General features: G+C 36.3%; 1 protein-coding gene across 2 annotated transcripts; it reads right to left on the bottom strand.

Moving 5' to 3' along the window:
• Positions 1-7,609: 7,609 nt before the first annotated feature.
• Positions 7,610-9,080, bottom strand: LOC122085150 (gibberellin-regulated protein 12-like). 2 transcript variants are annotated; one of them, XM_042653610.1, is made up of 4 exons: positions 8,932-9,080; positions 8,806-8,844; positions 8,000-8,030; positions 7,610-7,901 (listed from the first exon to the last, which is right to left on the bottom strand). In XM_042653610.1, exons 1-4 carry the CDS (start codon positions 9,004-9,006, stop codon positions 7,720-7,722), a joined length of 327 nt encoding a protein of 108 aa, XP_042509544.1. In that variant the 5' UTR covers positions 9,007-9,080; the 3' UTR covers positions 7,610-7,719. The 2 variants fall into 2 exon arrangements, with proteins under 2 accessions (XP_042509544.1, XP_042509552.1); XM_042653618.1 differs by having other exon boundaries at positions 8,806-8,838; positions 8,932-9,055.
• Positions 9,081-14,547: the final 5,467 nt, after the last annotated feature.

The following is a 14,547-nucleotide window of genomic DNA, read 5'->3' as shown; positions in this document are numbered from 1 at the left end:
TAACCTGGTGCTTGTTATATGGTTGGTAAGATAGCCATAAAAGGGAAAAGATCTCCAAGGATCCCTGTCATAAAAGGGAAAATATCTCCAAGGATCCCTACCCTAGATTCACATAAGAAAGTCCGATATATGCCAATATGAATTCTCCAAACAAAAACTTTTACAACTAATGGTTTGAATATTCCTAGAAAAAATGTTACTGTCGAGATAAGAATTGAATTAAAAAATTTACAACTAATGGTTTGAATACTCCTAGCAAAAATATTACTGTCAAGATAAGAATTGAATCTAATAAATAGTCCCCTCCTAGTCATGTCACATGGAAGAGTGATGAGGAAATTCTAATTGTTTATTAAAGGAATTGTTTGGATTTGTGCTCACTTAATAATTTTTTCGTATTAAAATTCAATTATACATCTCCCATCGTATTGATATTTCTATAGTATATTTTTGCCATTCATTTCTTTTTAAATGTTTTTAAAAATTTTCAGTTTCATTTGATTTTCAAAACTTTTTTTTTTTCATTTGGCCGGCAAACTATGTTTGTATTGAAAGTTAGACATTTGAAATTACAACCTAGGGGTGTGCATGCCAAAATTTTTTTTGTCACATCCAAGGTGCTAAAGATCTGATTTAGGAAAAGTATTGGAAATATTTTACGGTTTGATTTATGATACATGAGAAGAAAGAAAAATGGTTGGACAAGAAAAGAAGAAATGAAGAGTTAGTTAAAGAGGGAAGGTAATATCTCTATAACAGGTTTTTTTTTGGTAACTTTAATAATAATTGAAGTGGGGGGATAAAAAAAAAAAAAGGAACATATGTTGTTGGAATTCCATGGGATGGAAGATTGAACTTTGATTTTTCTTTTAGAAGGAATGTAAAAACGGAAAACATTTAAATTGTCATCTAGAATAAAAACAATCATTGAATCAGTACATTGGGCGTTTACCTAAAAAAAAAAATACTAGATTGGGCTTTCAAAAACTTATTGATGAAGTTTCTATTCATAGCTTCCGATTTCTTATCCTGCTTAGTCCAATTGATTGTCAATTAACTATTTTGGTTTGAACACAACCACTATGAGTTTCCTATCCAATGAGAGCCTTGGCTGGCAATACCTAAGTCTTGGAGTTGAATCCCGCCTTTTAGCTAGTGGGGTGGACTTGGGACTTGGGGTTTGGTCTTCAACACAATTGGATCAGATAATATGTTTATATATGGATAAGAGAATGCTACCTCGTAGCGCATGTACATGCCAATAGAATCAATGGGAGGAGGCACCCAAACATCTTTAGCCCAAGGTCTTGGCACTGGTATACGCCAAGAGATAGTGTTCTTTCCTTTTATATATAAGAATTTCTTAGAAGGGACAACATGGTCCAGAGCACTAGACCATAAAAATTTAATAAAAGTCCCCCCTAGTGGAAAAAATTTCTGAAATACCCCTAGAATATAGATTTGTATCCCTCCTATGTTCACAAAGTACCGTGCTCTATCAGACCAGTAAAACCTTCGCCTATGAAATTTAACTCATGATTTATTTAGACCATTGCTTTCCATAGCTGGGATGTATCTTCTTGTATTCCAAGAAGAACAACTGGTAATCAGGAAAAAGTTCTTCCAAGGTGAGCACGACAATTAAGATTTAAGATTGGCGACAAAATCTTGAATCTATTCAATAATCAATTTTGCAAATCATCAGTTTTTTTTTTTTTTTGTAACAGGGTAATTTATTAAGAAGGGAAGAATATCCAAAAAGAAGAGAAAAAAAGAAAATTACAGCTGACGCCATTAGCCCAACTTGCTGTCTCCACCTTCGGCATTGCCATCAGCAGAGAAAGCAAGCGAGCATCCTAGCCAAATCTAAATCTGTGCATATTTGCACCATCATTCACAAGCTCTGCTACAATGCGATTAGGAAATTCCACTGAAGTCTCGGACAGGCCAGATTTAGAGGCCTTTTTAGCTAAAAAATCTGCAATGGGGTTTGCTTCCCGAAAGCAGTGAGTTATTTTCCAAGAAATGGATTCCAAATAATGAAGGAAAAAAATCCATTTTTGGAGAGCAAACCAGGGGATCTGCCTTCGTTGAATCGCAGACACCACAGACGCCGAGTCTGATTCTATCCACACATGTGTCGCATTATGAGTCTGTGCCATTGCAATTCCTTCCAATACCGCTTCAAACTCAGCCTCGTATATCTTCTTAATACCCAGAAAAATACTAAAAGAATCACAAACCTGCCCTTCACTGTTTCGCATCACACCACCTGCTCCAGCTTTACCAGGATTGCCCAAGGAACTACCATCCACATTGATCTTTATCCAGCCAGGGGCCGGTCGACACCAGTGCACCTCAAGGGGTGGAGAAGAAACTGAGGGAGAAATCGATAAGCCCAGATTTCTGCAGCATAACACATCTGAAACTGCCTTAACCTCTTTGCATGAACTGCCATGGCATAGAATCAGCTCCTGTCTGATGGATTCAAAAATAAAATTAGCCTGTCTTGCCTTAGTCTCATGCCTTCTTTGATTTCTCTCCCACCATAGATGATAAGTAATTAGCAGAAATCCCATCTTCCATGGCTTTTTAACGTTGAGGCCAGTAGCTCTTCTCTTCCACCATAGAAGGAAGTTAGCAATCGACACCTGATTTTTCCACTGAATCCCAAAACAATTTAAAAATTTTTTCCATATAGAAATAGATAATGGGCAGTGGAGAAAAATATGATCAATATTTTCTTCGGCCATCCCACAGAGATAACAGCAAGAGGCCAAGTAGACACCTTTGCTTCTAATGTTCTCGTCTGTAGGAAGCTTACAGTGAACCAGCCTCCATCCAAAAGTAGAATATCTAGGTGGTAAGTCCTTTTGCCAAATTAATGAGACCCAGGGCACCTTAGGCGACTCCTTTCTGATGACCTCCCAAGCTGACGCCGTAGAAAAATTCCCCATAGGCGTTAAAGACCAAACACTTACATCTTCCATTTGCACACTGGGAATTTTAATCTTTTTTATCTGATTAAAAATCTGCTTAAGCAAAGGAGCATTAACCTCTGGAAGATGTAATGCAAATGATAATGATGACAAGATGGATTTTTTTTCCTCATGCAAATCATCAGTTCACATGACTGAAAAGTGGTAAACAAGATGGATTTTTTTTCCTCAAATTTTCACTTTTTCTTTTATTTTTTATTATTATAAGTACTTTTGTCCATAAAGGTGTACCTAGTACGTGAGTCTCTTACTACTGCAGGTCGATCTAGGGAGGGGTATGCGTACACAGTCTTAGGCCCACATTTTGCAAAGAGATTATTCTTGTTCAAGCTCGCAACCATGAGGTTGCAATAAAGTATTTTGTAATGTTTATCATATATGAGTTAGCACATTCAGTCATTGTATGTCTCTAATTCTACTGAATTATTTTAGATTTCCATTTGAATCCTCTATTGAGGCCTTTGAAAAGAAATGCAATCCTTCATAATCTATGGTTTGCTCTTCTACTTAACATGATTGAAGTTGATAACCATGTCATCATCAGCTATGACCACATTCTACTCTACACCTTGATAAAGGATTCCCCATTGGTCCTAGTCATAAATTACTAAGCCTTTGATGCCATGATCAGGAAATGCTCACACAGTCTCCAAACAAGTTAGCTTGGTGTTTGGTCAATTTCATTCTTTGATAAGGATGACTATGTGTTATTCCAATACAAGACCAACCATTTTCCTTGGACTAAGATTGACACATAGTGTCCCATATCGCATTGTCCCAATTCTAAATCATTACATGTCCTCCTTTATTGAAATGAATGGATAGATGAGATTAAACAAATCCCTTTCGAATAGGTCATTCACCAACTACAATTAGATGTGTTGTATTCTATATGTGAAGATCCATTTCCTTAGATGATAATGAAATTGGTCTCGCTTAGGACATCAAGGTTTGACGTGAGCAAGGACATCTTATATACCTCTCACATTGTTTGCATAGTCATGTGGTTAAGCGATATGGGGATGCATCCCTTTAATATAATGGAAGGTACGAGATTAAGGGCATGGTGTCACCATGGCCCACAAGTCTACACCTTCGGCCCCATGACTACACATGTGAGTTGCTAGGTGCCAGTACGATGAGTGTGTGATATAGTGTATGCGACTACATAATGCAGGTTAGTGCCAACAATATACTTCAAAATAGTATACAAGAAATTAACAAAGGCCCACACAAATCAATATACCTAATTTTGGTTTAGTGAAGTTTGAAAATTATCCCCAATTGAATCATCACTTTGATGATTGAATGGTTTGGGCTTCCTGGGCGATCAAACCGAACCAGGGTCTAAGGATCTTAATAACAGAAAGTCGCTATCTAGATAACAGTCTATTTTCCACATATAATTTCACACATTCTCTTCCATAATCCACCAATGAAGGGCAACAATCTCCTTGGCAACACTATCAGCAACCACCTAGAAGACATTATTCCCTACAACCTGAGGTTCAAAACCTTAGCCTCACACTAAGAGAGGAGAGAGAGAGAGAGAGAGAGTGCCTGGAGAATGGAGAAATCAAAGGAATCAGGTAGCCTTGTGTGGATGATCCCCTCTCCTCCGTAACTTTTCATATTTATAAGATTATGTTGTCATAGAAAAACCCTAAGCTACCAAAAATTGGGCAGAATATATAATCCATTGGAAAATCTATATGAGCTTCCGTTTTTACTACATTCATAGGTTTCTATGCAAATATTCTCAAATAAGGACACCTAAAGTAGACATAAGAACACATAATTCCTATGTCCCCAAAATAGTAGCTAATTACCATCTATTCCCTCATTTTTACAATATTACATAATATACTTTTAGATATGGAAATAAAAACTATCACCACCCAAGTTCGTCCAATTTCTTATTTAGAGAATTTGGACCATTGATTGGATCAAAAAAATATTTTCAAAACATTTATAATATGAGGACAAAAGATTTGCATTACATTCATGTGCAAATGAATCCGCACACCAATACACATAAATGGTGGGATCCATATGCTTTCTCACTTCTTAATACTACTTTGGGGACCCAATTTTGTCCCTATTTACGTGCATGTTGCCCACCCCTCCCATTGGCTGCAATCGGCATATGAGGTTCTAGCAAACCCTCATTCCTCACCCATAAATAAATATTATTATACATAATATTTTCAGAAAATTTACAAAATATGCCACTAGTATGGGATTTCGTCCAATTAGGGACTCATAAACTCTCTTTAGTTTCTCCTTATAAGAGAAATTGAATATTTATTGACCCTCTCTTGTTGTCAATCAATATATTAGTCTGAAAGAGATCAACTATTGATATACTAAAATTCATAATATATAACTACAAAGTTAAGCTAGGTACCAATCGTAAGCTCCTAATGAGAATCTCATTTGCTTAACAATTGACAATAGCCCATTTCAGATTCTTACATGATCGAGTTCAGAATGCGTACGGTACACACACACACACACACACACTCTTATCTCGGAATCAACATTTCTATGAACACATAGTATTAAGATCATATGATACAATTTTCAATTTTATCCCTAGCCATAATTAACTTTTTAAGTTATTAAAAAAAAATAGTGGGAATTAATAAGTTTAAAACATGAGAGTACGGGTTTGATGAACACAATTACGACATTGTAGGCATATCTCAAACGTTAAGTGCCCATTAGAGGTACAAAATTTGAATCAGGCAAGATCTGGTACTTCTAAACATGATTCTTAACCTTTGCTTCTCCACCATAAGAAGTTGGATCCACCTATAATATAAAGGGAGAGGGAGAGGGATAGGCACACTACCTGGTAAGCTAGCACTTGGCACCAATTGGGTGTGAGAGGGGGTATCATATAGGCGGGGTAGGGGGATTGTTTCAACTATAAGGTGTACATCAACATATGCTCCAACTTTGTAGCAGAGTGTTGGAGTATTATCAAAGGGCTCCAATGTGCAAGGGAGATGGGTGTTCAATTCCTTTGGATTGAATCAAACTCGGTTGCAACAGTGATTTTGTTTAAGAAGAATCGTATTCCCTAATTTGTGGCTCAAGCGCGGGTAAACCTCTGTCCATTCCTAGAATCTAGATTACGCACTATTTTAAGGAGGCTAATCCCATTGTTGATTACTTGGCGAAGAAGGCAATCAAATATCAAATCTCTTCAGTTTCTTTCCTGCCGATAGCAATGCCAAAGGTGGGAAATTGGCATATCCCTTTTTAGTCTTTTTTGGGCACTTTTATGTGTGTATTTGATTTATTTTCCTTTTTCCATCTGTATATTTCTTCTATTTATCAATATATATGATTTTCTAGCCAAAAAAAAAAAAAAAAAAACTAAGCACATCAATGAGGTGTTGAAAAGGGATGCAGAGTCAAGCCCGAAATTCCTTACTAGATAGCAATTGTGAGTCCATGATGATGGGTCTCATCAATCTGAGTTTTTTGCTGGATTTTTTTGTGCATTGTAATTGTTTCTTTTTATCATTCTTAATAAATTCTGACTTTCTAGCAAAAAAAAAAAAACGTGGAACCATGGGCCTCCCACTTCTTCGGCCCTTAGCTTGATTTAGGGGTAGTTGGACAATAGTAGCTGACGCAATGTTATGGAGGACAATTCCATCAAGTAGACGGCCACGCCTTCAGGGTTGTTCTTTAATAAATTAGTATGGAACATTATGAGAGTTCCATGGATAGAGGTTGATTGGGTGGGATCCATATGGTTCTACAATTGTAATTCCAGACAATCGGCAACAACTTGGAGATGTTTGATGTTTGGTGTTTGGTTGATAGGCTCCCATCCAACGATTAGATTCGAAAACATAAAGACATAAAATGTTGATTGCTCCATGTTGTACCTTTTGTTGGGAAGGTATGCATTTTTTAAACTAAAAGGGACAGATGTTGGCCTCAGACAAGTACATGTGGGTGAATATGCGTGCAAAGGATTCAAACTACAATTTTACAACATATGGCTAAGATGCCAATTGTATAGCATGACCCACCAACCTCTCCATCAAAACTCATATTAGTATGTCGAAGAAGAAAGCAAAATGTATTCACCACACGGATCCAGATCCTCTACAATTCCTAACAAGTGCAATTAGTTGCAATTCCCCCTTAATCTGTCGACACATGTTCATACTGATGTGGATGGCCAAGATTAAAGGAGAGAAGAAAGGGACAATCTAGATTTGAATCCTCTCCTAAACCCAACCTGAATCCCATCCACTTCAAAAAACTGGACTACTCTAATACCTAAACCGCACTAAAAGAGAGAGAGAGAGATCTTCATTCTACAGCAGAGGTTGCCACTATTCCCTCTCTCTCTCCTTCCCGTTTCGTACACCCCACTTCATTGGTATTTACTTTTTTTTTCTTCTTTTTGAAATTTATTTCCTATAAATTGTAAAACCAACAGGTATTTCCAATTTTTTTTTTTTTTAAATAGTTTTTCTCCTAGATAAAGCAAATCGAGAAATTATTTTTGGTATTGATGATTTTCATCTTGCTTCTTTGCTAATCATGAGAGTGCGATAAACTGTGATAAAGTGGACACAACATGATAATAAAAAAAATTATTAAACTTATTCAAATCACTGGTTCAAGTTCCCATTAACATAATAACAATAAGCATTGTAAAATTCCTACTCATAGGCTAAAATTATATGTTTCATGGGCATTTGGGCCCCCCTTCCTTGGTTTTCCAATTGTTGTAGCATGGGCATTCCTCCTTGTGCCCATAAGTACCAGATGGGACACACAAACACTTCTTGCAGCACATGTTGCAAAAGAGCAAGCAGTTATTCTTGTGAGCCGTTGCAGAACATCGATAAGCGCATGCTTTGGCACAATCTGTCAAATTAGATTACATTATTAGCTAATTATGTCATTAATTATGAACATTTAGATGTGATTAAGTGAGTGTTCAAAAGAAAGAGTGAGTTCCATACGTTCGGGACGAAGAGACCCTTCTCCACCCATCTATGTATTTTAAAAAGAAAGAGCGAAAAGAAGAAGAGAAAACATTAGCTGACAACAATTTTCAACAAAATTTATAGGTTTACGAAGATCCAAGGACCTATTCACTTCATTGGGTTCACAAAATAGACATGATTAAATAATAAACCAAAGTTTAGTAGATATCGGAGGATCCAACCCAAAACCTTAAGGCATTAAATGTAGATAGCTCTTCAAGTACACAAAGGTACCAAACACCAGAACAAACCAATGTGGGAGTATAAGTCTACATGTCCAAATATCTTAACCCTTCCCCATGCATCTTCAATATACCTGACTCTACACGTGGACAAACAATTTAGGGAAGAAAAAAAAGAAAAATTCTCTCAGATACCATATTGGAGAGACAATAGCTCTATAACTCTCAGCATCAACATTTCGGTTTATGGCAAGGAAGGACTGGACTCCAATGATAATCCTAACAATATCATCTAATAATAACCCAATCTAGGCTAGATACTTGCAACCTTGATTTATCCTAGTTCATGCAAGGACCTTGGCTCCATTAGCCATATCCAGAACAAGAAGGAAACACGAATCATTTAAAGGCACTCACTGACCCTAGAAGAACTTAATGGCTTGTTGAGTTCTCTGAGCAAGAATGAATCCAAATGAGAGATGAATAATTGCAATTAAGGCGTCTAACTGAGGATCAAGTTGATATATTTTAAAAAGTTAAAAAAAACTTGCCACCAAATGCCTAAATATAAATTTGACATGCAAAGTAAAGGGAACTTACAGGTTGATAGGTAGCATCACTAGTAGTTGTTAATTGAACCTACAATTTATGAAATGCATCACAATTTTCAGTATAGAGAGAGAGAGAGAGAGAGAGAGAGAGAGAGAAGAAGAAATTTGAACTAACACATGAAACTTGCACGACCAAAACAAAGGCAAGAAGAAGGACAAAGGCAGAAGGCAATCCAAAAAAACAAGCCATATCTCTCAATCTATACTTAAAAGTGGGGACAAGAAGAAGCGCTTTGAGCACAATGGTGTAACCTGGTGCTTGTTATATGGTTGGTGAGATAGCCATAAAAGGGAAAAGATCTCCAAGGATACCTGTCCCAAAAGAGAAAATATCTCCAAGGATCCCTACCATAGATTCACATCACATAAGAAAGTCTGATATATGCCAATATGAATTTTCCAAATAAAAAATTTTACAACTAATTGTTTGAATATCCTTAGAAGAAATGTTAGTGTCAAGATAAGAATTGAATCTAGCGTGAATTTTCCAAATAAATTTTTTACAACTAATGGTTTGAATACTCCTAGCAAAAATATTACTGTCAAGATAATAATTGAATCTAATAAATAGTCCCCTTAGTCATGTCACATGGAAGGGTGATGAGGAAATTCTGATTGTTTCTTAAGGTTGTGTTTGGTAGCCAAGAGACAAAAAGAAAAGAAAAGAAAAAAGTACAATTTTTATATTTTTTTCCTTGGGTTATGAATTTTTCTTTGCACTTGGTATGTCTTCACCCATGAGAAGATTCCCCTTTTCAAATTCAAAATTCCCCTTGGGAATCGTGAAATTTTCTTTTGTTCCCCCAAAAAATTTCTTACCAAAAACACAAGAAAACATGAGAAAATATGAAAACATAATAAGACAAAAAATGAATGATTACATAATGATTTCCTATGTATCTATCTCTCTCTTAAAATTCAAATTTTTTGAATTTTTTTCTGTTCTTTTCTTTTCTTTTCTTCCCTTGATAACCAAACATACATACTCTTTTTATTTTCTCACTATTTCTTCTCTATTCTTCTCTTTTCTTTTCTTTTCTTTTCTTTTCTTTTCTTTTCTTTTCTTTTCTAGATTCTTTTTTCTTTTCTTTTCTTCTCTTGGCCACCAAACATAGCCTAAAGGAATTGTTTGGATTTGTGCCCACATGTTAATTTTTCATATCAAAATTCAATTATACATCTCACATCATATTGATATTTTCCATGGTATATTTTAGCTATTCATTTCATTTTAAATGTCTTTCAAAACTTTATTTTTCCACTTGCCCAACTACGCGTCCAAACAAGTAGCCCAATATTTGATCAATTTCATTCTTAGATAAGGATGACTATGTGTTATCCCGATACAATACCAGCCATTTTTCTTAGGTTAAGAATGATCCACGTATTCCTTTAAAGCTCAAAAGAAAGTTTTATAGGACTTTGTTTGACTAGCTATGATGATGAAGTGAAATGTTGGGCAGTCAAGAAGTGTCATATTGTGAAGCTTTGTATAGTAAAGATGAGGATGGTAAGATGGATGTGTAAAAAACACTAGGAAGGATAAAATAAATAATGAAAGTGTTAGAGTTGATCTAGTAGTCGCTCCAATCAATGACAAGTTTTGAGAAAGTCGTTTGAGATGGTATGGTCATATTCAACGAAGGCCTAGAGATGCCCTAGTAGGGATTAGTGATATGCTGCCGACTAATGGAGCGAAAAGAACTAGGGGCATACCTAAAATAACCATTGGAGAAGTTGTGAGAAATGGCATACATAGTTTGTCTCTTATACTAAGTATGACCTTAGATAGAGCCTATTGAGAGTAAGGATCCAAGTTACCAATCCCATTTAGCGGACTTTGATCTTCTCGTCGACTTTGATTTTCAATTCTCCTTTCATTCCCCCTTTTCAATTATACACCCCTTCATTCGCCCTTTCTCTGTTTAGATCACATTTTTTCCTACTTGGTTTTGTGAGATCCATGTAGTCGACTCCATTAAGTTGGGATAAAGCTTAATTTGTTGTTATTGTAAGATTGACACATAGTGTACCATATCACATTGTCCCAATTCTAAATCATTACATATCTTCATTTGTAGAACTGAATGGACAGAGGAAATTAAACCAATCCCTTTTGAATAGTTCATTCACCAAATACAATTAGTTGTGTCGTATCTTGTATGTTAAGATCTATTTCCTTACATGATACATGAAATTGGTTTGGTTTATGACATCAAGGATTGCCCTTAGCAAGGAGCATCTTATATACCTCTCACCTTGTCTGCACAGACATGTGGTTAAGAGAAATGGGGATGCATCCTTTTAATATACTCGACGATATGAAGATTAAGGGTTGTTGGGTGCCTGTGTGATGAGCATGTGATATAGTGTATGCGGATACATAATGCAGGTTAGTGCAAACAATCTAATTCAAAATAGTGTACACGAAATTAACAAAGGCCCACAAAAATCAACATACCTAATTTTGGTTTGGTGAAGTTTGCCAATTATTCCCAGTACAATTGTCACTCTAATGATTGAATGGTTTGAACTCCCTAGGCCATCAAACCGAATTAGGGTTCAAAGATCTTAATAATAGAAAGTCACCACCTAGATAAAGGTCTATTTTCCACATATAACAAAGAAACTAACACTTCCATAATCTACCAACGAAGGGATCTACGCAACGATCTCCTTGGTAGCACTAACAGTAACCACCTAGAAGACATCGTTCCCCGCAACCTGAGTTTCAAAAAATTAGCCTCACACTGAGAGAGAGAGAGAGAGAGACTGGAGAATGGAGAAATCATAGGAAGCAGGTAGCCTTGTGTGGATGATCCCCTCTCCTCCATAACGTGTCATATTTATAAAATTATGTTGTTGTAGAAAAACCCTTAGCTACTGAAATTGGGCAGAATGTAAGATCCCATTGAAAAATCTATATGCGATTCTGTTTTTACTGCATCCTTAGGTTCCAATTACAAATATTATCAAATAAGGACACTTAAAGTAGACATAAGAAAACATAATTCTTATGTCCCCCAAAGTAGTAGTTAAGTACCATCTATCCCCTCGTCTTTACAATATTACATAATATATTTTTGGGTATGTTAATAAAAAGTAAAAACTATCACCTCCCAAGTTCATCCAATTTCTTATTTAAAGAATTTGGACGTTGATTGGACTTGAAAAATATTTTCAAATCATTTATACTATAAGGGAAAAAGATTTGCATCACGTTCATGTGCAAATGAATTCGCACGTCAATACACAAATGGTGGGACCCACATTCTTTCTCTCCTTAACACCGCTATTTACAGGGCCGTCACTCATCCCTTCCATTGGTTGCAATCTGCATATGAGGTCCTAGCAAACCCTCATGCATCACCCATAAATATAATATTTTTCAGAAAACTTTTGTAAACAGTTTACAAAATATGCCACCAGGTTGGGATTTCGTCCAATTGTGAACGTATAATCTCTCATTTAATTCCTTAGGAGAGAAATGAAATATTTATTGAGCCGCTCTTGTTCTCAATCAAACACCATGAATCCAACACACCTTTGTATAGCCCGAAAGAGATCCACCATTGATATACTAAAATCCATAATTCATAACTACAAAGTTAAGTTAAGGACCAATCGTAAGCTACTAATGAGAATCTTGTTTTCTTAACATTTGATAATAGCCCATTTAAGATTCTTATATGATCGAGTTCAATGCTCGCGTGCACTCTCTTCTCTCTCTCTCTCTCTCTCTCTCTCTCTCTTATATTGTTGAATCAACATTTCTAAGACCACATATTATGATGATCATATGAACAGAATTTTTAATTCTATCCCTAACCATAAACAACTCTTTAAGTTAAAACCTAAAAAAACAACCACCTATTAAATTAGTGTAAATCCCTTAATAGGGAAAAGGACTTGAAAGCCGGCAGGATGCAATAGCATCAGGAAAGCTAGCTTTAAATGACCGTTCGATTGAACAGTGGAGATCTAAGCCGTTCACCATTATAGTATGGATACGGTAGTACGTATAAAGACATGAGGTAAAAAATATTAAAAGAACATTGTACTCTCTATTGTGTCAGAAGTATAGCCGGAAGCAACAGACTTTGGGTTAGGCGACAAACAATATTTGATGGAAGAAGAGAGATGAAAAAAACAAAAAGTTTGTCAAGAAGAAGGTTGGGAAAGGACTGCTCGGAGAAGAAGGGTGGGGAAAAAGGATTGGTCGGAGAAGAAGATCCGTAGAGCGAAGTAGGTAGTAGAAGGAGGTTCAAACCAAAGTCAGATTGAGGATGGATTTTTTAAGTGCGAAGAAGTCAGAGAAGAAGGCTGACAACCCTCTGGTAATGTGAGATGTATCGCACCAGATGCCATTGCATCCTACCGGCTTTCCTGATGCCATTGTAGATGTATCTCAGTGGGTTCACTTTTAGAATCTAATTGGCTTAACGGGGCCCATCTCCTCTCTCTCTCTCTCTCTCTCTCTCTCTCTCTTCTAATTCCATTTTAGAAAAAGGGTCTCAAGTCTCAACTCTTCAAGTTGCTTAAGTCTCCGAGTAGAAGTTGGTGGATTGCTCGTCAGGGTTCAGACTCAACGCCGATTATTATTTAAATTAAAATAGAGAAAAGGTCTGATGATTCATTATTTATGGATTCTCCTGATGCTTGTTTCCATATAGTAACTGATTGTTCTTTGATTTTTTTTTTCTTCGCTAAAGATTCAGAATTTCATTAAAAGAGAAAATAATTTACATGAACAAATTCAAAAACTGAATTTTTTTCCCCACCTTCGGCATTGCCATCAGCAGGGAAAAAAACTCAGGAGGGAAAATTAAAACCGAAATCTAGGCCTAGACTCGTATCATGAGCTACCTCATCCCAAATGTGCTTAGGAAGCTAGACGTTTGTCTCAGATAATCCTGATTTTGCCGCATCCCGAGCCAAAAAATCAGCTATGCTATTTGCCTCCCTAAAATAGTGAGAAATCTTCAAAACAATGGAGAGTAAGAAAGGCTCTATGGAGATCCAATCTTGAGCAATAAACCATGGAATTGATCTAGCTTGTACTGCCACTACCACTGCTGCAGTGTCTGACTCGATCCATAGAGATGACGCTCTTAGATCTTTGGCCATTTGAATACCTGCCATCAAACCTTAAAATTCTGCTACATAATTACTTTGAACTCCAAGGAATCTCTTAAAACGGCCAATCACAACTCCCAGATCACTTCGAATAACTCCACCTACACCAGCCCTACCAGAGTTGCCCATGGAGTTGCCATCCACATTTAATTTAACCCAACCAGAAGGAGGTTTACACCAAAAAATTTCCAAAACTCTATGGGACGTTTAGAATTAATAATCAATTCCAAACGCCAGCAACACATGAGATCATAGAAATGGAAAATTCGGTCAGAGATGACAATTTTATAATCTTGGAAGTCTCTTTTTATCTTATCAAAGACAGAGAAATGAGAGAACATTCTACTCTCATATCTCCTAGAATTCCTTTCCTTCCAAATATTTTCAGCCACAATGACAAACCCCATAGACCAAGGATCCTTAAGAACCATCACCCTACGCTTTCGAATCCACCACTGAACTAACTGAGGTAAATCAATAATATCAAGCCAAATCAATCCAAAACAGTCAATGAACATGTTCCATATTGCCAGAGAAAATGTACAGCACTGATTGTTCTTTGATGATTCGTGGAAGTATGAAGAATTGATCGCCA

This window comes from Macadamia integrifolia, chromosome 1 (assembly GCF_013358625.1).
Source record: "Macadamia integrifolia cultivar HAES 741 chromosome 1, SCU_Mint_v3, whole genome shotgun sequence".
In the NCBI taxonomy this organism is placed as follows: domain Eukaryota; kingdom Viridiplantae; phylum Streptophyta; class Magnoliopsida; order Proteales; family Proteaceae; genus Macadamia; species Macadamia integrifolia.
The sequence above is the reverse complement of the archived record's forward strand: the minus strand, read 5'-3'. Positions and strand labels throughout refer to the sequence as shown.

What these genes read in the sequence shown, in the direction of transcription:
- LOC122085150 (XM_042653610.1), bottom strand. Translation starts at nt 9,006, where the DNA reads ATGGCTTGTTTTTTTGGATTGCCTTCTGCCTTTGTCCTTCTTCTTGCC. An exon ending in TGGTCGTGCAAGTTTCATGT is followed by an intron (nt 8,845 to 8,931) that starts GTTAGTTCAAAT and finishes CATAAATTGTAG; the next exon opens with GTTCAATTAACAACTACTAG. An exon ending in GTGATGCTACCTATCAACCT is followed by an intron (nt 8,031 to 8,805) that starts GTAAGTTCCCTT and finishes TAAAATACATAG; the next exon opens with ATGGGTGGAGAAGGGTCTCT.